This window comes from Astatotilapia calliptera, chromosome 15 (assembly GCF_900246225.1).
Source record: "Astatotilapia calliptera chromosome 15, fAstCal1.2, whole genome shotgun sequence".
In the NCBI taxonomy this organism is placed as follows: Eukaryota; Metazoa; Chordata; class Actinopteri; order Cichliformes; family Cichlidae; genus Astatotilapia; species Astatotilapia calliptera.
In genome coordinates, this window is record NC_039316.1 from 33,528,775 (window position 1) to 33,552,132 (window position 23,358).

The following is a 23,358-nucleotide window of genomic DNA, read 5'->3' on the forward strand; positions in this document are numbered from 1 at the left end:
TACACTGCACCCAAAATATTTAATAGTTCAGCAAAACTGATCAATCTAAAAAACTTAAACCTACTCCATCCTTCCTATTCTGGTATTTTAAAGAGTAAGCAACCTAACTAATAGGCTTCTAAAACTCCCAGCAAAAAAAAAAAAAAAATAGGGAACCACCCCCACCTCATGATGCTTAATCAAAATAATCAACTTTAATTTGATGCAGTGTGAAAACAAATGCACAGAAATCAATTATTTTTCAAGAGTAATTAAATAGATTCAACATCTTTCTTCAACAGAATTGCAGACTGCACAGATGGTATCTTCCCAAAGGAAAAAGTACTACAGCTTACTAGGGTATATTAGACTTAATAGTTACTATATACAGTAATGGACTTCTATACATTTTACATCAGATTAAAACTTTGGGTGTAAGATTCAGATAATTATTTATTAAAAGCTAGACATTTTAAACGAGAATAAGAACGTATTTCTTTGTGGCCCCCTTTCCCTGTTAATGCCCTACCTGGCCCCCTGGCAAAACTTTGCTAGACCCGCCCCTGCACAGTTACCAGATGTCAGCGTAAAAAAGGATCCTGGTGTTATTTGTCTCTCAGAAACAGTTCATAACTTCCCTTTAACTCATTCAAGTCACCTAAAAGGTAAACCTGTTTCTCCATCACCTGTTCAGCTCTGATGATTCAGTAAGGACATCTCCTGGTTTCATCTTCATGTTTCCCTCTCACCAGATATACAAACCGATATCATGACCAGCAGCTTTACAGCTGTGGCTCCAGCAAACATCAGCTGATACTTGAAATTAATATTAAATAAACTCTAACAACAGCTGATAAAGCTTAAACTTGCAGCTGTTGTTTAACACGACATCCGCTGGTTTCCTCTTTCTGGCGCTGTCATGGTCTCCGTGCCTGCCCGGTCGGCCCCACAAGGCTACATTTGCTGTTTCTGTTCTCTCCCTCTCTGCCTGGGCGGAGCTCACTGTGGGCTCCCGCCCTTGGCCCACACACACACCTGACAACAATCACCTGTCATCACCGGGAGCACTATTTGAGGCTGGAACACAGATCCTCTCGTCGCTGGATGATTGTACTACTGACATCTCTCCTCCTGCCTCCCCTTTCCCTCATCCAGCTGCTGTCCTCCACCACTTGCTAATGTTACTGAATCTGTGGAAGCTCTGTGATAGCCACCCCCAAACAACTGATTTATTTTTACACACTGGCCAGCATCTGACCAATCCACCACCTTTCATTATTTATACCGTTAACAGAAAAAAATAAAAAATCATCGGCCCATAAAAACGAAAAATCACCATTGCCCGGTGGGCCGATGGCCAGTCCAGCTATGAGCAGAGGGAGAGAGAGAGGCAGTCGCTCCATATATCCGTTGTTAAGCTTAACGCTGGAATGCTTTATAAACATTCAGAGATGAAGTTACACACTTGCTTTACTTCTCTCTGGGATCACTTCCTCGGAGATGAAATGCTGGATTGGTAGCGAGGCTACAAATACACACGGTCCATCTCTAATACATACATATATATATATATATATTTTTTTTTTTACCACATAAACTTATTATTATTATTATTATTAGCTTTATATAAGCTTGTCCAGCTTGTCTTTCTCCCGCTCATCTCAAAAAACGCATTTTGATTTAGGAAAAGAGCTTTATTTATGCTTTGCTGCTTTCGTAAGTGCGATCAACGCATGAACACAGAGAACTAAAGTTACATCCAGGTAACATATATTTTTCATCTACTTTTAAAACGTTGTGAACGTTCTGAGCTACAAAACACTTACAACCCCCCCCCCCCCCCCCAAAAAAAAAACAAACAAACAAAAAACTAGCAATCTCTAGCAACCATTAAATCTCTGCAAAAAGTTCAGAGTGAAAACTGGAAAAATATAAAATATAAAAAATATAAAAATATAATAACCTAGGCTTTGCTGTGATATCAACTTGAAAGAGCCTAAGTAGAGCTTATCAGAACCAGTGTACCCAGAGATCTATCATAAATAAGTCAGCCTGCGCATACTCCCATAATTGGATGTTCACTCCTGAGAACTTGTGAACATGTACTCATTTAAACTTGATTTCCTTTTGAACAAAGAGTAAGTATCTTGTATCCTCGTCAGCCTTTAGAGTTCTCTCTTTCATCCTGGACCATAGTTTCAATTTCGTTTCCAAGGTTGGAGAAAAATGGACGCTCATCAAAGTCATGTGCCCAGCACTGCCTCATCATAAGGTACACCTGGCATTACAATGAAAGTAATATGAGCAAGGATAAACATTGTGTAATAAAAGGATAGAAGGGAAATTACTTTATTGCTGATGTAAGACAGATAAGAAAGTCGTTTCTCCAAAGGTCTGATTTACTCACAATAGCAAAGATCAAAAAGTATTCCGAAAAAACTACAGTTTCGACCGCACAGAGCAAACGTACCTTGGGCGGGCAGTTTAAAGGTGGTGGTAACCTCCAGTTACCCTTCAGTAGATTTGCCAGATGCACTGAAATGGATGTACCCAGCACGTTGTGCCCAATCTCCTGCATATAAAGCTGAAACAAAACAGTAAGCCATGGGAATCCATATTTAAGCTGAAGCATTTTCCAGACACATTTGTAACAATTGTACATTTTCTTACTCTTTTCGGATTGAAACTTATATCACAGTAAGAGAAGATTTCATGAAGAACAACCCCGAAACTCCAGACATCTGATTTTTGGGAGAATCTGGACTCAGTGATGGACTCTGGGGCATACCTGCAGTAAATGCATGACCATTAGAGCACAGAATAATCCCGAGTAATGGGGCAACTGTGATCTTCAAGCAGAGGAAATCTATCTCATAGCTTATGCTTCACTTTTCAACATTACATATTCTTTTCTGAGAAGCATTTCTTTTAAAAATAAGCACTGTCTCATGTTTGGTTTTATTCGTGTCTTTCATTTAGTCATATTAGGAAGTATTAACAGCTAGTAACCACACCATCGACACAAGAAAGTAGCTGATTCATTGAAAAGCAGTTATTAGATTTTTATTGGTGAAACTAGTGGAAATCTACCAGAAGATGGGGCTCTCTCCTGGTTGGGTGACACGGTAGTAGTCCTTATTATGTGGAATGACCTTGGTCAGCCCAAAATCAGCGATTTTTACCAGCGTCTCACTGGCTACAAGGATATTTCGGGCTGCAAGGTCTCGGTGCACATAACGCAGGCTCTGCAGGTACTCCATCCCCTGACAGAATTAGAAACAAACGAAAGACACTTTTATTTTTAGCTCTGTCAATCTCCCTCTGTGTTTTAAGTTTTTTTTTTTAAAGATTTGCAACACGTAGAACTGTGGAAAGTCTATGTATTTGTGTGTGTCTGTGGGGGAAATATAATAAGCTATATGGTATTAAAAGGTAAATATTTTTAGCTATTAATTCTTCTTGTCACCTTCTAATACAACTCTAAAATGTGCGTCATCGTTACACAGCAGATAAGAATAAACTGCCAAAACTGAACCGGTCCACACAGCAGAGAGAAATATTCTGCATTAGACACACACACACACACACACACACACACACACACACACACACACACACACACACACACACACACACACACACACACACACGGCTTGGACAGTTTGTGTCCTTGGGCAAGACACTTCAAACGTTGCCTACTGGTGGTGGTCAGAGGGCCCGGTGGCGCCAGTGTCCGGCAGCCTCGCCTCTGTCAGTGCACCCCAGGGTGGCTGTGGCTACAATGTAGCTTGCCATCACCAGTGTGTGAATGGGTGAATGACTGGATGTGTAAAGCGCTTTGGGGTCCTTAGGGAAAACGTGAGCACTGGTTCAGGAATGGCTTCACATATGTCACGTCAATTTTCAGATCCTGCCCAATCAGATCTGTAATCCTGCTGCGTCACAGGCAGCTTTAAATCCTGCTGGTTTACACTTGCTTGGGAAGACATGTTCATCATCTTTATCAAAAGCAGCAGGTCAAGCACACGTTAAAGCAAAAGACTTTCAAGTCATAGAATGTGCAGTCGATACTCATTTATGATTGTGTGGGCAAACAATTAATTCCTGTCCATATAGCAGAGGTCATATTTTTAACATTTTGCAAGCTCACGCACCTTACAAATTTGAGAAGCAAATAGTAACATCCGCCTGGTGTTGATGTTGTGTTTGTTCTTCTCTAAGTAGCCAATAAGGCTGCCATAGGGCAGGTACTCCATCACTAGACTCATGCTGAGGCGACCTGTGAACAGACAAGCCATGACGTTGTTCATCAGATAATGTCCTTTCAAATCTTTGTCACTGAAACACAGAGACATGTGTGAGTTTCATGCTTTAAGAGGAAATGAGTAAGTGCAACGAGCTCTTTTGCTTGGTTCACTTACATTTACACCTTTTACAAAAAAGTCATACAAGTCACCTTAAACATGTTTTTGAAGTGGCACAGCAATCCTTAATGAGTTCATTTATAAAACAGGAAAGGGAGAGCTAAGAGTTTTACAGTCTAAGCAGGGGGCAGATCATTTTATTATTGTTTAGTTTTTTTTTTTACCCATGCTGTAGCAGACTCCCTTGTATTTGACGATGTAGTCGCAGTGTAAGACGTGGAGGGTGTTGACCTCCTTTTGGAAGTCCTCCAGGTTTGACTGCTTGTTGGACTGCAGCTTCTTCACAGCCACCAGCTCACCAGTGTTATCACCCAGCGGGTCATAACGGCAAAGCTCCACGCTGCCAAAGTTCCCCTGCAAATGTGTTAAGTCACAGGTAAAAACTGAAGTTAAAGTAGATGCATGAAAGAGACGGATAAAGAATGAGCACAAATAGTAGGTCCTGCTTGTGTAGCATAACATCAGCTTGACACATTTATTTAGTTTAAAGCTTCTGTCCATTATATGTCACCTCACACTTACTTTTCCCAGAGGGGAGATGTAGCGCAAGTATCTCTCCTCAAACAATGTCTGGTCGTGCTGAGGGTGGCTGTAAGATCTGCACACGGGGCTCTGTGTGACAGGTTCGGTAGCATGAAGTATCACATAGTCTGGCAAAAAACAAGGCAACGTTAGCAGTCAGCAGTATTTTCACTTCAGTGAATCTCAGCGTAATACCTAAAACATCATCCATTTGGAAAACAGCTATTGGTAGCAACAGTAGTCTGTTTAACAGCTACCCCTGGACGAATCACACAGACACACAAACACAAGGACAAACAAAGATTTCTCTTTGCTATTCTATAATTTACATTTAAAAGGTTCACTGTACTACTGTATATTAGAGCATTTTTTGAAATGCACATACTTATATTGTGTTATCTCAGAGCTTCCCAAAGTGTGGGGCCCGTCCCCTGGGGGGGGGGGGGGGGGGGGTATGAAAAGGAAAAAAACAAAACAAAAAACACTTGGACACTGCTAGCATAATGGACAGGTTTTTGACGGGGCGCCCACACAGGGCAGGAGATGAAGCATCGCTGAATATGTTTCCAAACCAACTTCATTCTAAGCCAAAGACTAGAAAATATGGTGAAGCACATCTTCCCTTTGGCTTCACCTGCACAAGTGCCAAGCAGTGTTGCCAACTTAGCAACTTTGTCGCTATATTTAGCGAGTTTTCAGACCCCTTAGCGACTTTTTTTCTAAAGAAAAGTCGCTAAAAAAAGACGTGAAAGCGCGTATCGCTTTTACTCTCAACAAGCAGCGGATGCTGTAACGCAGTCAGTTCTTCTTTTACTCTTTTACTCTTATGCTGTTTTGTGGATCACAAGGTTTAAAACTACTTATAAACACACACACACAAAGTAACTCCACCAGAGTGCCTATTTCGGGTCACTTTTGCGAAAAGAATTTCAAAGTCTGTTTTAAATGATCTCTGATCCAGGGAAGATGATGATCCGGGGTCATGTTCACGTATAACTTTGTTTTTTATAAAGTTGCATGACAGAGTTAATTGTGTTTTACAGACAGCGATTTCTGGAGATGTCCCTGAGCCCGTGCAGTTATTTCAATGAAAGAATCATGCCTGTTCTTATGCAGTGCCGCGTGATCATTGGCATCCAATATTCATTTTAGGCCTTGTCACTTGCACACAGAGATTTCTCCAGATTCTCTGAAACTTTTGATGGCATCATGTGATGACATATTCAAAGTCTTTGCAATTCTATATTGAGGAACATTATTCTGAAATTGACCCATAATTTGTAGAGGTATTTTTTTGCAGAACTGGTGAACCTCCACCCGTCTTCACTTCAGAGAAATGTTACCTCTTTAGGATGCTGTTCTTTATTAGCGCTGACTTTTGTCACTTGCATTCCAAATTGTTTGAGATTTTTGGCTGCCATCAAACTCTAAATCAGCTCATATCTTTCATGAAGTAATACAATGTCTCACTTTAAACATCAGTTATGTTTTCTATGTTCTATTCTGAATAACATACGGGTTTATAAGATTTGCAAATCATGGATTCTGTTTTATTTACATTTCATAAAACACCATAATTTGTTATCTATGTCTTCTTTTCTAAGGATTATATCTGATACAAAAAGTTAGTCAAAGTATTGTGGTATTAACTGAATTAATTTTATTTATCTAATTAATTTATGTTTTAAAGGACAGTTTTAACATGTATGTGTCAGCTGATTACCAGAACAGTATGGTATGCATCTTTACCTGAAGTGATGAGACTGTTGAGTTGACGGATAATACTGCGACATGAAGGTCTGAAGTCTGCCTGGTAGTCCATACACTGACTGATCAGATCTGCTAGCTCTGTCCACTGAGAGGGAGGCAGCTGCTGGAAACTCTCATAAAACTGCTTCTTCTGCAAAAAAAAACAAAAACAAACACAACACATTTAGCACCACATAGCACCATTTAATGTTTGTACAACAATTTTTCTAACGACTGAAAATTCACAGAAAAGGAAGTGCAATTTTCATTTAATCTACACAGTATTCTCAGTAGTCTTTTCACAGTGTTGCATTTTATTTACATCAACTTGAAAAGTTAATATAATATTCTGAACTGCATCAGTTTTTCTGCATGCTGAACTTTATGAACCAAAACCAGAGCTACAACTCACACACAGAGTCCTCTAGTTTAGGCATTTTCTGCAATTGTTGCATAACAGCAATGAGCTTTGAGGGATCATGTAACACTGACCCAGACAGCTAAAAAGTTTAGAGTGTTTAAAGCCTTCCAAAACCACAAACTGCAGATCAGGGAATACGATAATCTACCTGATCTAGGTTCCAGCCTCGTAGCAGGGAGTTTCCATTGTTAAAGATTTCCCACACTGTGGCGCCAAAGCTCCATTTATCACACTCGAGGGTCAGTTTTTCTGGAGCGCCCAACACCTCGGGGGCCACCCAGGGGATCCTGTCCAGAATGACTGGAGAAACGACAACTCTATTAATTAAGTTTCTTCATCTATTTGTTTGTTTGGCTATAAGGAAGCAGCTAAAAGTATCCTTTATTTTGTAAGGCATGTTAATGGGTATAAAATAAAACGAATAAAGCTAAAATTGGTTACCATTGCATAAAGAAATGCTGATACATACATTACAGTAAATAATGAGTCAATTTAAATAAAAAAAAAGGCTTTACCATCTTTGCCCACCATGGCCATACTGATGCCCGGATCACTCAGCTTAATGAAAGGAGAGCTCCCCTGAGAGGGGTCACCTTCTCTAGCCAGCAGCAGATTTTTGGCACAGATATTTCCATGAACAATGTTCTTCTCTTCCTGTACGAGGGTTACATGTGATTTTAGCAACTACATTTCAAAGTAAGCAGGACAGAAAAATACCTGTTTGCTTGTTTAGTGTTATTAGGAAACACTTCATCCTTTGCATTAATTCTACTGTTCACAGCAGTTATGTATTTTAAAATACCTGGTAAAACATGACATTTTAAATAACATTTATTTGCACATCACGCAATCTACAGTCAGGCCTGCTCTAGGCTGCCTTCTTCTCATTTCCACATCGGTAAATCTTCCTTACCAGGAAGTTGAGGGCTGATGCGAGCTGTTTGGCTACGTCAAGTTTCCAGCTCACTGATACAGATCTCCCCCTTTTCAAGTAAAGGTCAAGGGCCCCGTACTTGACATACTCCTGCACCATGATGTCTGAAAGGCACAACAAGGTTTGTTTCAACAGCTGTACTTCAAACCAAAACACAGAGCGCTCACTCGCAGAGCAGCGCCTGAGCTAGGGCCACATGATATGAGACAAAGTTAACCAAATAACTGTCAGCTTTGAAATTACAACTACTTGTGTCAGTCGAAACACTGATTGTACAACATTCAGCAACACAACATTCAGCTTTACTGGGCTTACTAGCAAACAACAAAACACAAAACAACAAAAACAGTCAATGCGTTCATGGAACTTAGTTTTAACTCACTCTTTGCTCCGTGAACACTAACACCGTATACAAGGAGCAGGTGTCTGTGTGCAATCTGACTCATCAGGCTGGCAGCTTCAAAGAATGACTGAAATGGTCAAAAAGCATGTGTTAGTCATAAGAAACAAATACATTTAAAAAAAAATACTTAGGTATGTATAAAGTCACCTCCCAGCAGTTCTTGTGAGTCGCATCGAGCTCTTTCAGCAGAACTTCGGTCACACGTTTCTCCCCGTCATGAATGTCGATTTTTTTGCCTTTAAAGATTCGAGTGAAAGAGCCCTGACCGAGGCTTTCGTCCTGATTGGGAAAGTATCCATCATAAACAACATTATAGCTCAGCGATTCTTTTTAGATTACCGTGGCTATAGCGTCACAGTAGCAGCATTAGCAGTATTTGTTAGTGCCACAGCGTTATTCATTTAAAAAGATACAACTGTAGCTGTAATGGAGGTATGAGCAGTTGTAGAAGAAGCAGGGGCAGACATTTACACTTTCAGGTCTCGGCTCAAACCAAGAAAGTGTGAATAGATACGTTGCATATTGTTGAGATAAAGAATAAACATTTTAATCACAATACTCGAGTTGTGTCTCCTTAGAATAATAGATTTGCAACAAATCTCTGCTGAAGAAGACTCGTGTAGGACTGTTCCTGTTGAGAACCCCTTGATGTGACTGTGTCAGTTGACAGAATATTGGGACTGTCCCATATAGTGTAACTATTTTCGTATGAAATTCAGCTAATGATTATACTGTTGTTAAAAAGCACAACTCTGAATCAGTCTTCCAGAAATCACGATAAAGGGTGCCAGCTCTTGTTCTTCATTCAGCTACTTAAGGGTCATTACAGCAGATCATCTGCTTTTATTTCACCCTATCCTCAGCATCCTCTTCTGTCACGCCAACCCTCTTCATGTCCTCCTTCACTACATCCATGAGCCTCCTCTGAGGTCTTCCTCTTTTCCACCTGCCTGGCAGCTCCATTTTCAACATAATTTGTCCAATATAGCAACGATCTCTCCTCTGATGCCCAAACCATCTAAACCTAAGTTGTCCTTCTAAAATACCAGTTTCTAATCTTATCCATCTTGGTCACTCCAAGCAGAAATCTTACACTCAAGCACCTTTAGCTCCACGTCCTGTCTTATGTCCGTGCCACTGTCTGTATTGAAACTCTTCTAGCGTCACTACCTCTGCTCCTCAGAGCTTCGCTGTTACACCTGCCCTGTTCTCATTCACACACATGTATTCTGTCTTACTTCTATTGACTTTCATTCCTCTTCTCTCCATTGCACACCCCAATGTCTCCAGACTCTTTTCCACCTCTCCCCACTCTCACTACAGATCACAATATCATCTGCAAATATCATAATTTATAGAGACTCCTGCCTGATCTCATCTGTTAAGCTGTATATCACCATAGCAAACAATACGGGGGTCTGAGCCGATCCCTTATATAATCTCACCCTCACCATGAACCCATCTATCACCCCAACTGCACACTTCACCAATGTCTCACAGTCCTAATACACCATCCTTACATATTTCTGACTTCCTTGTGCACTATCACAATTACTCTTTTGGCACCCTATCACATGCTTTCTCTCTCTATAGATAGATATCTGAAATTCAGGACAGTTTCACAGGGTACATAGGTGCTGTGCAAATCTTTGCAAATCTTGTTGCAGTTATGAAATATCATAAACACATGGAAGCTGTAATACAGGGTGCTACTGTTCATGTCAGAAAGGAATAAGTTAAGGTAATAAACAATTAAAAATTACAATTCAAAGAAAAATAACCAACAACTATTCCATATCCATCTAGTCTGTTGTTTGTGAAAGGTGCAGGAGGAACCACTGGAGATGTGGTTGACATCATAGCTATAGCATTGTTTGGATTCCCAGAATCCCTCTCTCTACATGGGGCTGAAGAGCTACCCCAATAGAACAATGCAGGAAAATAAATCCAAAATGAAGGATAGCAGCTGGGGGAAGTGGGCTGCTGTTGCCTACCTCTGAGTTAACATTAATTTTTCAATAGAAATTTAATGATACAGATAGTTTATAAATAATTGCCGTTTACTGTTTAAAAAATGAGTTCACCACTATAGGTATGCACCACTTCTTGTCCAAAGCTAGCAAGCAAGAAATGCCTGTTATGTTAGGATAAAGGTATATTTTTCATTAATGCTCCTGCTCTGCTTTCACTAAAAAAGGAGTAGATGGAAAAAGAAGAAAACAAGTAGAAGAAGTTTTGTACTGACAGTCATCAGAAGTACCAACTGGCTTGATTGGCACAACATGCAGATCAACTTACACAGCTCAGGTCCTCATATTTGATCATATGAAACTGGATGTGACTGAATTTGTTCCTTTCGGTTGTTGGAGAGCCTGGAGCTTCTACAGAGCTGCAGTTGCGTATGATGATCAAATTTGTGAGCTCTTTAAAAACAGCAGAAAACATAATATTTCTTATAAAATCTTCAATCTTTCAGACATATATTACCTCAAACAAGAATTGAATGATGATGAGTGCACAGAAAATTGTCGAGCAACTGTAGATTTGACAGTACATGTGTCCTAGTAATGTTTTTTTCTATATCCTTGATGTAGTTCAGAATACTGAATGTGACAGTTACACATTGTAACCATGTGGATGTTCATTTGTTTCTACTGCTACAATTGATAGCTTGCACAGATTAATTGAAACAATAAAACTTAGATTATGAGACAACTGTAATATGACAATTTCATATTTAAAAAAAAATCAGAACAGTATGTACTCTATTGCAAAAATTGGCATGCAGTTGATGCAAATATGTAATCACACTTTGATTTTCCTGTAACAGACCCGTCAAAAAACATGGACATAACCTGCTGCTCTTAACAGCAAAGTCTTACAGTGCCATTAATCTGCACTGTTTCTAATGGCCAGCAGGTGGCAGCTCCTCTGTGAAAGAAGTTGCACTATAGGATACTCTTGGTAGTTGGCTCTGAACTTATTTTGGCAAGTACTTTTTATGTTTCTTTTTCACTAGTGAAAACAAGCATCCCAGTTGTCACAGTGTTTACTCACGGCGCCTAGCTAACTAGATAAGCTAGCTTATTAATTTAGCCTCTTGTCTAGTCATGGTGCTGAATTTCAGGAAGTAGATGGCCAAAATGAAGTATCAGGGTCACATCTCTCTGTGTGTTTGCCCTTGTATTTTTGGCGATCAAGGCAGATAATGTCATCTGTAGCTTGAAGAAACATACCTTTGGGTCGGGGTGGACAGCAGCAGGTTAACTTGACAGGTACTTCAGCCAGCAGGAGCTTATTGTGTTGATAGTGGCTGGTAAGCTCTCTCAAGCTGGAAAATGATTTCTGGACACCAAAGAGGCTGTAGTGCTCATTTTTATTAATGAGACAGTCTTTATAATCAAGTCCAAGTGGAGTCTGCAAAAATAAGAGGGTGATTTTTGATCAGAAGCAAGAATCCAAACACTTGAGTCAAAATGTAAGCCATGGGAAACACTCTTGCACATCGGATTGAGCAGATGCTTCTTTAACATGAAGTGGGTGACAAAAAACATTTAAACAAAGGTTTTTGTCTATATCTGTACCTGAACACAAACAGTGAGGAAAAAGTTGTCATAGTTCTTCGGACTCTGCCGCAGAAGGAAGGTACCACCTTTGTATCCTGACTTTTTCAATTTGTTGACTGCAAACTCTGATCTGCTCAAACAGCATAAAAACAAATCAGAATATATCTATCTATCTATCTATCTATCTATCTATCTATCTATCTATCTATCTATCTATCTATCTATCTATCTATCTATCTATCTATCTGTGTGTGTGTGTGTGTGTGTGTGTGTGTGTGTGTGTGTGTGTGTGTGTGTGTGTGTGTGTGTGTGGGTGGGTGGGTGTGTGTGTAAAAGCTGGCGTCTGATTAAGTAATGATTAAATTGACGCACGTTATTGGGCCATGACAATGGTTTTTGATTCCCTCTAGAATACTTGGCGGAGCAATGTCTTGGCAGAAGAAGTGGCTTGAGTCCGTGGTCAGTCTGAAGTAACCATCAACAAGTGACACAAACGAAAGTGCCTCTTTGAGACTCTGGAACTTGACTTCCTGTAATGAAAGTAGTCACACACAAAAAAAGTTAGTCTCCTGTTAGTCTCCTGTTGCATTACTGGACCACTTAGGGGACTAAGTTAGGTTTTCAAACTCCCGTTCTGACCGATGCCACGTGTACCGTGGAGTCTTACCATGGACTTCCCACATCACATTATGGATCAAACCTAGCCAACATTTATCCTAAGGACCATCAGTAGTCACGGGAGTTGGGCCTCTGGCTATGAACCATTTGTAGGCAGACATTTATTACTCACTGCACACCCTGCTTGCTGCATTTGGCCCTCTGTGTTCTTGTCCTCTTCTCTAGTTTTAGCTTTAAGTTAAAGGACCATTGTTTGACAGCGTCAGCAAGCATTACAACACTGAATAACCATCAAGTGTTTGCTTAGTCATGGTACAAAAATACTTCCAAACTAAAAGTTGAACCAATGTCTGGGGTGTTACAATGATGCTCAGTCAAGTTACTCCTGAAATGGACACCATTGTTAGACTTTCTAGAAAGACAAACTGCTCTCTACTATCTCTGTATTAATTAATTTCAACTAAGCAAAATTTGAAAGCCTTCTTGAAAAAAGAATGAGGAGGGGAAAAAGCATTTTTCAGTGGTGATGGAAACTTGATGTCTCATACATTTGGGTCCACCACTTGTCCTAACTCGTTAACTGACTTCCTATGGATATAACAGCTTTCCTCACATCACAGAAAGAATGGGGATAATTGTAAGACTCCAACACATTAACTTCACCCGCCACAAATGACATTATCTGATGAATATTTCTCACTTCTGGTCCAGAGATGGTCTGGGTAGAATTCTATTCAACATACAAACATCACCAACATCGGTCCATCTACGATTAAAGGTTTGGTGTTATGCCATGACCAGTTTTGGCCAGATGGTACAAATTTGCAACTTTTCCACCACAGCAAGCCAAATGTCATCCACGTAGCCAGAACAGGGAGCTTTGGAGAAGCAATACAAAAGTAGAAGGGATACAGTTGCCCGAGGACACTAATTTGATGCGAATAGCTTTTAAATTGTTCATATTTACATCCAAACAGTAAAAAAAAATAAATAAATTAAAAAAAAAAAAAAAAAAAAAAAAAAAAAAAATATATATATATATATATATATATATATATATATATATATATATATATATATATATATATATATATATATATATATATATATATATATATTAAAGACAGTGAAGGTAGTCAGAACTGAGGGGATTGAACTACCAGAAGGCAACATTGCAGACATAGAGGACAGTTACAAGTACCTGGGGATCCCGCAGGCAAATGGGAACCATGAAGAGGCCGCTAGAAAGGCTGCAACCACCAAGTACCTGGAGAGGGTCAGGCAAGTCCTGAGGAGTCAGCTGAATGGTAAGAACAAGATCCGGGCCATCAACACGTACGCCCTGCCCGTGATCAGGTACCCTGCTGGGGTAATAGGCTGGCCAAAGGAGGAGATAGAAGCCACTGACATAAAGACAAGAAAGATCCTTACCATGCATGGAGGGTTTCACCCCAAGTCCAGCACCCTGAGGCTGTACGCTAAGCGGAAGGAAGGGGGCCGGGGACTGGTGAGTGTCAGCACCACAGTCCAGGATGAGACAAGGAACATCCAAGAATACATTGGGAAGATGGCCCCAACTGACCGAGTGCTCAGTGAATACCTCAGGCAGCAGAAACCCAAGAAAGAGGAGGGAGACGAGGAACCATCATGGAAGGACAGGCCCCTGCACGGTATGTACCACCGGCAGATAGAGGAGGTGGCTGATATCCAGAAATCCTACCAGTGGCTGGACAAAGCTGGACTGAAAGACAGCACAGAGGCACTAATCATGGCAGCACAAGAACAAGCTCTGAGTACAGGATCCATAGAGGCTGGGGTCTATCACACCAGGCAAGACCCCAGGTGCAGGCTGTGTAAAGATGCCCCAGAGACAATCCAGCACATAACAGCAGGGTGCAAGATGCTAGCAGGCAAGGCATACATGGAACGCCATAACCAAGTGGCCGGCATAGTGTACAGGAACATCTGTGCCGAGTATAACCTGGAAGTCCCGAGGTCAAAATGGGAGATGCCCCCAAGGGTGGTGGAGAATGACCGAGCTAAGATCCTGTGGGACTTCCAGATACAGATGGACAAAATGGTGGTGGCTAACCAACCGGACATAGTGGTGGTAGACAAACAGAAGAAGACGGCCGTAGTGATCGATGTAGCGGTTCCGAATGACAGCAATATCAGGAAGAAGGATGTGGAGGGTGAAGGTAATGGTGGTCCCCGTGGTAATCGGAGCACTAGGTGCGGTGACTCCCAAGCTAGGCGAGTGGCTCCAGCAGATCCCGGGAATAACATCGGAGATCTCTGTCCAGAAGAGCGCAGTCCTGGGAACAGCTAAGATACTGCGCAGGACCCTCAAGCTCCCAGGCCTCTGGTAGAGGACCCGAGCTTGAAGGATAAACTGCCCGCAGGGGCGTGCTGGGTGTTTATATATATATATATATATATATATATATATATATATATATATATATATATATATATATATATATATACATATATATATACACACATATATATATTGCAATGGTTTAAGTGTAAAATATGTTGTTTTTTTTACCAAGCAGCTGTCATCCTTTCGTGTTATAGTCACCATCCTGCTGTCTTGGGGAACCTGCTCATGGCATACCCGCTGTATACTGATGTCAATGATTTCTTGAAAATCACAGAAGGTCTGCCACTCAACTCTTGACAAAACCTATCAACCAAATAGCATTTTGATCTGTTTAGTAGCGTAGTAGAGATATTAAAGCAGGAAAATGATAGCAGTTAACCAACTACAAACTAAACTCGATCTTCTTCAGTCATCTTACCTGGCTGTTATTGATACTTCCAGCGGTTTGGATTCCTGTTTCCCCTGTGACCCGCACAAGAGAGAAGTCTGACTTTGGATGGGAGGAAGAATGATTCACTTGGAAGGTTTCCGTTCCAACAGAAGGCTCAATGCCAGACAGCTCAATCAGGTACTTGAGTTTCAGGCTGCACTCATCTACGGAGCAGTTGCCAAGCTTCTTTAAGAAACGCTTGAGGGTATTTCTAATTCGGTAGCGGTCCAGCCGGTTTCGTTTCTGGATGTCATGGCGATGTGACATGGGAAGGCAGGATTTGTAGCTAAAGAGGAATAATATTTGGTGTAATGATTGCAAACTAGAATGGATTGTTGTATAAGCAATGATACAGTCTCAACTGTAAATACCTGACAGTCTTGCAGAGCTCTCTAACACTCTGGTTGCGCTCCTTGGCCATTCTCCACAAGTCGAGCACTGCAAGGCCAAGGCATTCCTCCTGAAGAGTCAATGGTGGGGCTATGCCTGCCTTACTTTCAATGAAGTCATTTCGAAGCTAAACACCAAAAGAAATCTTATTATCGTCACATCTACTAGTATAACAAGCATGCAGTTTTTTTGTGGCCACAACTTGTGTTACATTGTGCAGTAGTACATTAATCTATCAGTTTTACAAAAACCAAAACTAATAGACACCTCAAAGCAACAAAGACAGTACATGGTTGGATAAACTTTTGCTAATGAATTAAATTGAAGAATCTCACCATTTTCAATAATAGAAATTGTAAATATTTCATCTTACTAGAAATCGGTACTTAAAATAGAAAAACATTTATCTAATCACTTTCTATCAGTCTCGATTCTTAAAATTAAAATAAAATAAAGAATTTCATAAAGTATAACATAATTTAAATAAATTATGTTAATTAATAAAAATCTTTACTTAATATATTTGAAAATAATATCATTATTTAGCACTTTACCTGGGCAAAAAGATAGTCAATGACACTGTAGTCGAGTACTGGACTGATTCTGTCTCTAGTCAAACTGTAGCGGTATGAAGATCTTGGTTCTTGCCCAAACCAATTTCCAAAGAAGTACCTTCAAACACAAAAGAACCCCATTGCATATCAAATCATATAAAACTAACCTTTACATCAGGATCCATTAAAAACCTTTCAACTAGTACTCCAAACTCTAATTATTTATAGCAACATTCTAAGTATAAGGAGTTGATGCACTAAACATTCATCAAATGAAAGAATATTCAATAGCCACTTTATCTGTCTGTCACTTTATCTTCTGTTGTCAAACTTTGGTGAGCTCTTGTGAGCTGTGGCATCAGTTTCCTGTTCTTAGCTAACAGGAGTGGCACCCGGTTCAGAGATTTTCTTCTGTGTCTTGGTTGTAATGCAGTTGCTTGAGTTATCGTTGTCTTCCTATCAGCTCAAAGCACTTTGGCCATTCTTCTCCGACCTCTGACATCAAGAAGTCCTTTTCACCCAGAGAACTTTGACTCATTGGTTATTTATTTCTTTTTCAGACCATTCTTTGCAAACACTAGCAATGACTGTGTGGGGTAGATCCCAGTAGAGCAGTTTCATAAATACTCAGATCAGTCCGTCTGGTACAAACAGCTATATTGTGTTCAAAGTCACTTAAATCACATTTCTTCCCCATTCTGACGTTTGAGTTGAACTTCAGCAAGTTGTTTTAACCGTGTCCACATGCCAAACTGCGCATTAACAAGCATTTGAAAAGTTGAATTTGAATCTTAAATATATATATATATTTTCTCATCAAATAAGGCATTTTGACACCCACCTGACTCTGAAATGGACTTTTAAGTTTTCATCAGTGTCAAACATGTGAGAAGGAGGATACCAAAATGAGAGGTCTTCAGATGCCAAACCAAATAGACTTAGGTATACCGGCAAGATTCCTGGAGGAAAAAAACCCCACAATAATGAATATGGCTGACAAAAATTAGTGACTTACATAATACATAATGCATTACAGTCTTACCACATTTCTTCCCTGCTTGGATGCAGACATTTTCAGCAGATATTTGTCCAGATGTGATCTGTAATGTTGTTGCTTCCTTTTTGACAGGGAAGAAGTTGACTTGTAAATTAGGAACAGTGCTTGAACTGGACCTCTGGCTGCCTCCGCGGTCTCTGATCACCAGAGGAGTTGACTCTTCCTCGCTGAGATCCATGGTTACTTCAGAAAATAAAGCCAACAGATAAACATCAGAAAATGTATTTAGAGGTCAGTAGTCAGGTGACCTTTTTTATATTAACTTACACTGAAAATCAGAAATCCTTGGAATAACTTGAACATTTTATGTTCTGACATGGAAGGTTCAATTTTGACTTGATTGGCTGAAGCGTTGACATAAAAGTAAAAAAAATGGAGAGTTAAATAACTAATGCTGAATAACTGAGTTGTTTTCCAACTGTTTTTTGTTGTACACGTACAGTGACAATAAAAGGTTATTCTGTTCTTGTGACGTCCACAAAGCTTGACTTCATCCATTTTAGATTAGTAATGTTCCTGAGTCATTGAGTCAGGAACTGTTTCACAGGTCCAGCTTCTTATTTAGTCTGTTCTTGGTTTCCTGTCTGTTCTTGTCTCATCTATGTTTTGTCCTTTGTCTCATATGTGCATCAGCCTTACCTTTCAGCATCTTATATGCTTTACTGTTTCCCTGTTAGGTTCATTTATTGGCCTGTCACCTGGTATTTCCTCTGGTCTTTTGTCCTCCTGTCCTCTAACTCTAGTTTTACTCTCTCTGTCTCATCTTCCCTGATTTGTTCGCTGTTTGTCTCCCTATGTCCCCTGTCACGTCCTCCTGTTCTCCTCTGTTAAGTTAACCAAGGTTTCTCGTTCAGTTGTGTCTCCCTATATTTCGTTCCCCTTTCTGTTCCTAGTCAGACATTTGTTTTCCTCTTTGGTCAGTGTCAAGGTTGCATGTCTCAGTCTCCGTCTCATTGTTAGTTTGGTGTGTTATTTTTATAGCCCCTTGTCAAATACGTGCTACGTTCAGTTTAACTTTTCTTGTCCCCTCCCCTGTAATCAGTGTTTCCTTTTCCCTTGTTACTCGGTGTGTATATATTATCTCAATCTCCCTTTATTGCATCGTCCCTCATACCTACATGCTGTGTGGTTCAGGTTCAGAGGGATTTTTTTCTGTTTCTGAAGTCCTGCATTGTGGGTTCCAAATCTGGCTGCTCGCACAGCACGTACATGACAAGGGAGTGATTCAGCTCTATAAAACCCCATTGACTCAGGAAAAAAAACCTAGATTATTGTTATAAGGTGTTATTGTATCACAGTAGTGTTTACAGTATAGGCTTATGACTCATCGTGTCATAAGAATCAGTGTCATGGCTCAAATCAGGTTTTAAGGTACCTTGGTGCATTACGACATGGTGTCAGACGCCTGGAAAAGCCCCAAATGCTTAATAATTAAAATCTTGGACAAAAACCAAAGAAATGTTTCATATCCTATTTCCCAAATGTATGTATATAAATGCTGACTGGGATGTGTTGGAAAGACTGTTTACAAAGATAACTACCACTGGATTTTCTTGCTAACTGTATAGGAATTTGTGACCTTAAACAACATAAATTAGGAGAAAAGTCACAGGAGGGTGTAGTCCTAAGTAGTTTTCTTGATTAGTCAGGTCCTTCATAGATTCATTAGTGCTGAGGAATAATGGGTGTGTTAGTGGGAGACTGTGAGGTAACAAAAAGCCATGCATCAGGCAGTACCCATGTATACATTAACGTCAAAGGTCTTCTTTTGACAAAACAGACCTGTACCTACCTGGTCTGTGTCAACAAAAGACATAGCATACTTTTATATTTGTTATACTTATGTTACCTGTGAATCTAACTGTCTTTTTCTCTTTTGAATTCCAATTAAGCTCCAATTATTATCTAATAGTATCTTAATTGTCCTTCTAATTCTAATACATTGCTTGTTTTGTTTCTATTGGTGATTAATGGTATTATAGTAGTGATTTTAACACTGGTTCTTATGTCAACCAGTGTGCACACTTGGGGCAGAGTGATTTATGATGGCACCTTACTTTATTGTGGAATCATGTGCATCACTATTGAGGTGCTGCACCCTTTGGCTGTCTTTTCTTTTCTTAATATTATCTTTACCAAGATCAGTGGATGCTTTTTTTAAATTAACTTTTTAGCTTGTAACACTAATAGTGCTTTTACAAGACAATTTCAGTGAAGTGTTTATGCAGTTTACTGTAGCAGTGAACTCTCTGGTGGTCTACGTAAACAATGCTTGATAAAATTACAGTGTACTATTCTGTTAGGATCAAGAACCTGTTATTGTGGTGTTTCTTAAAAATAACAAAAAATGTTTAATGTTTTGTAAAATACTGGGAATAAACTTAAATATTGCTCTGGGCTGCAAGAAATGACTGTATGGGAAATAATTGCAAGGATGAAAAAGAGAATAATAAAATAAAAAGAGAAAATAACATAATCTTGGAGCTGTAAAAATATTGTCCACATGCAAATATATTGCATGATTATATATACACAGATAAATTAGACCAGCATCCAATGTAAGGTTTATGTCATAGATTTACATTATTGGTAATAGCCAACATTATTTTTTATGTTTTTCCACCAAGCTCTTTAATATAATTAATATTTTTGATCATATTTAAATTTTTGCTTAATACTTTTGTTAAAAGAGATCAAATACTGATCTGTGACAGAGAGCTCACAGGAAACATTTACCAAATATTAACAGGATAACTATTCCTTTCAGTAGCACTCAAATTAATTAAAGGTAAGTCCTTAAATGTCAATTTGTGTTTGTAAACCTTAATGCAGGCTCCTGCTTGTATAGGATGAAGTCGTATGCTATACAGTAATATGCATAACCCTGCATTCTAGATAAACATCATATACCGAATATGATGTAAACCTGGACAGACCCCATATTCAGTATTCACATCCATATAAAAGCATTCAGAAAGCTTTTGAAAAGTCAATTGTAGTTTTGCGGGGATTCCCGTCCTCAAGTGAAACTGGTTACCACGCTTTGCCGTAGCCCAAATTAACACTATGTGAGAACATGTGACTTACGTTTCAATGTAATAAGTACATTTATTTGACTTTGTCTTTCAATGTCTTTCAAATACCGTATATTAGGATCAATTTTAAGAATGTTTTTTTATTATTATTTTTTTAAAGATCACCATAACAACTTAAGAAGGAGTCACTGTTATAGAAAAATATCCCACAATATGGACATGCTGTAAAAGCTTCTTTGAATAGCCATTTATAAAGAGCTAAAGACAGATTAATCCATAGATCAAACACATTCTTCATAATGTGACATAATACTTGTCGATATACAGTGGAAGTGGATGTTTCTGAGTAGGAAGTATGTAAAAATATCTTTTATACTTACAGGAATATGTGCAATCACTGGTCGGGTCGTGTATTGTCACATGCGACCATCAGAAGTCCTCATTTTGTTACTTTGTAGCCACAAACACAGAGTTACTTTTCTGACTTTTGCGCTGCGTGTCTGTCTGTGTGAGACAGGAAGTTTAAAAGGATTTCCTGATTTTCAGAAAACTCATCAACTGTTTGTCACCAGGCTGTTGTCACCCCACACATACAAACCCATACAACTTTCAAAAGTGAAATACTGATGTCAGAACTTGTGCAACTTCTCTTTTCAGAATTCACTTTTCAAGGAACATTTCAAGGACCTATGATGCACATTACACGAGAATTAGCATATTTCTCATTCCAGCTGTCTAAATTAATAATCATTGGTTCCAATAGTGTTCAAAAAACGCCTTGTAATGCACCATCACCGTTGGATGAACTTAATACATTTTGGTTACCCCTGAGTGGTGTGGCTGTTTCTCTTGGTTACCAGCAAATGAAACATACAGAATGCAATAAAATATACTGAACACATTTATGCTTCCTAGAGGATGTTGACCAAATTTATTTTCCTTCAGTCATAAGCCTATATTATTGTATTATAATGGACCCATGTTCCTCTTTCAAACCACAACCAGCAGGAAAAGTTTAGCAGAATTGCAAATATTTGATTACTTCTTCCAAAATCCACAGGCCTCTTTGTGTAAGTATAACCATTGTAAATGGCCTGTATTTATATAGCGCTTTACTAGTTCCTAAGGTCCCCAAAGCGCTTTACATATCCAGTCATCCACCCATTCACACACACATTCACACACTGGTGATGACAAGCTACATTGTAGCCACAGCCACCCTGGGGCGCACTGACAGAGGCATTGTCTCATCGACGGACTTTAAAACTGCTCATCCCGAGTAGTGGAAATTTCAAGATTTTGTGTATGTAAATGTGATCCATCATTAGCCTTTTATATTCTTGTCTCGGACCAAGGAGATAAGAACTATGTCTCTGATTCCTGTTATACTTTTGAACAACAGAAATCATGTTAAATGTTGTAATGGTTGAGCACAGAAGACTCAGACTTTTTAATAATCAAAAGAAATTTCCTGTACAGGGGTTGTGGGCCCTCCAGATCGACAACAGAAGAAAATCGACTGATCTAACATTACAGGAAAAGAGAAACAGCTGAAAACTGTGGTTTCCTTGTTCAGCTCTTGGGTTTCTGAGCAGTTTCCTGTTATAGCTCTGAGAAAACCATCTGCTCACAACAGCAAACATTTTAGCACTTTAGGCAATACTTGTAATTTCTTGTTCTGTGAAACTTTTTATTCTGACACATTTAGTATTTTTTTTTTCTATAGCTGTCAATTTTCAGGTTACAGTTAACATTTAAATTAAATAAAACACCTTTGTTAAGACTGATAAATCCAACATAAAACCCTTTCAAACCTCAGCTCCAGTAAACTGAAGCCATTGAGCCATTGCTTGGTTTGTCATCATTTCTGGAAAAAAGGTGATTCATGGGTGTTAAGCTCTGATGCATGCAGCATTCATACTGACCAGGTGGTGTTTACTGTTAGTGTAGAGGTAAGTTCTTCTAGTGTGTGCTATCAAGAGTAGTTAGGCAGGTAAGTTACGTCAAGTAAGAGTTTAATCTTCTTAACAGGAATCCACAGAGAAGTAGGATAAAGAGAGGACTGATTGCATAACTAGGTACAATAATGTAGGCTGATGTAACAGCCTGGTCCCTAAATTCCCAGCAGGATTTGAGGAAATGAAGACTCTTGTCACACACTGCCAGGAAGCAAGAGAGGAATGGCTGGAACAGCCAAGTCATGACAAAATAACAATCCAAAGCACTTTATTAACGGACTGACAGACTAGCATTAATATCCACAACAATGCCAGCATGGCTGAAAGAATGAGTCTATAAAGTCCAGTATTACCTTCATTGGCTTTTACTCCCTACATTTTTATACAAATATTTTTACTTTCTCCTGCTTGAATGTTCAAAACAGTATCCTTTATAGCTTTTATACTATAAGGCTAAAGTGTCACCAGAGCAAGTGCAGGTATCAGCACCAAGCTAGCCCTACAGAAGGGAGCAACATTTTTTAAGTAGCAGTTGGTTTCAAATGCCACATTCTGTAACCTCACTGAACATTAACAAACACAATAAAAGCATTAAGAAAGTTGATACTGATGATGGTTTAAAGTGGAGCGTTTTCAGTCCGGTGTGCTCAGCTCTTTTATAAAACTCCCCGTTCCTGCATCTCTGTCTCTCTGAGGGGAGTTTGCTTGTTACAGCATGATCTCTAAGTTTCTTTTTCATTCTACAATACACTGTGTCCTGATTCTTTAATATTGAGGATAAGAACAAACCAACACTGTCCCAGATTAGTTCAGTCAAACAATGATTTTATTAAACACAATAAAATAAATGCTAAATGCAAGCCATGTTGCAACGATATATTTTCTTTTAATTCCACAACTGCCATACATCCTTTTACACGACAGACTCACTG

General features: G+C 39.3%; 1 protein-coding gene across 1 annotated transcript; it reads right to left on the bottom strand.

Annotated features, from left to right (window-relative positions):
- Positions 1 to 1,824: 1,824 nt before the first annotated feature.
- On the bottom strand, positions 1,825 to 20,975 carry jak3 (Janus kinase 3 (a protein tyrosine kinase, leukocyte)). Its single transcript, XM_026143043.1, has 24 exons — positions 20,849 to 20,975; positions 17,419 to 17,616; positions 17,218 to 17,335; positions 16,377 to 16,494; positions 15,804 to 15,949; positions 15,421 to 15,718; positions 15,168 to 15,305; positions 12,371 to 12,528; positions 12,017 to 12,128; positions 11,669 to 11,849; positions 10,731 to 10,855; positions 8,580 to 8,711; positions 8,412 to 8,499; positions 8,009 to 8,133; positions 7,611 to 7,749; positions 7,244 to 7,395; positions 6,675 to 6,825; positions 4,926 to 5,053; positions 4,568 to 4,757; positions 4,134 to 4,258; positions 3,070 to 3,242; positions 2,650 to 2,767; positions 2,450 to 2,563; positions 1,825 to 2,257 (listed from the first exon to the last, which is right to left on the bottom strand). Exons 2-24 carry the CDS (start codon positions 17,609 to 17,611, stop codon positions 2,138 to 2,140), a joined length of 3,342 nt encoding a protein of 1,113 aa, XP_025998828.1. The 5' UTR covers positions 17,612 to 17,616; positions 20,849 to 20,975; the 3' UTR covers positions 1,825 to 2,137.
- Positions 20,976 to 23,358: the final 2,383 nt, after the last annotated feature.

Bases quoted from the DNA above. Each gene is read 5' to 3' on its own strand.
- jak3 (XM_026143043.1), bottom strand. From the start codon at position 17,611: ATGGATCTCAGCGAGGAAGAGTCAACTCCTCTGGTGATCAGAGACCGC. The intron at 11,850-12,016 runs GTACAGATATAG...TTATTTTTGCAG, and splicing joins TCCTCACTGTTTGTGTTCAG to ACTCCACTTGGACTTGATTA. The intron at 8,134-8,411 runs GTGAGTTAAAAC...TGTGCCTTTCAG, and splicing joins TAGTGTTCACGGAGCAAAGA to ACATCATGGTGCAGGAGTAT.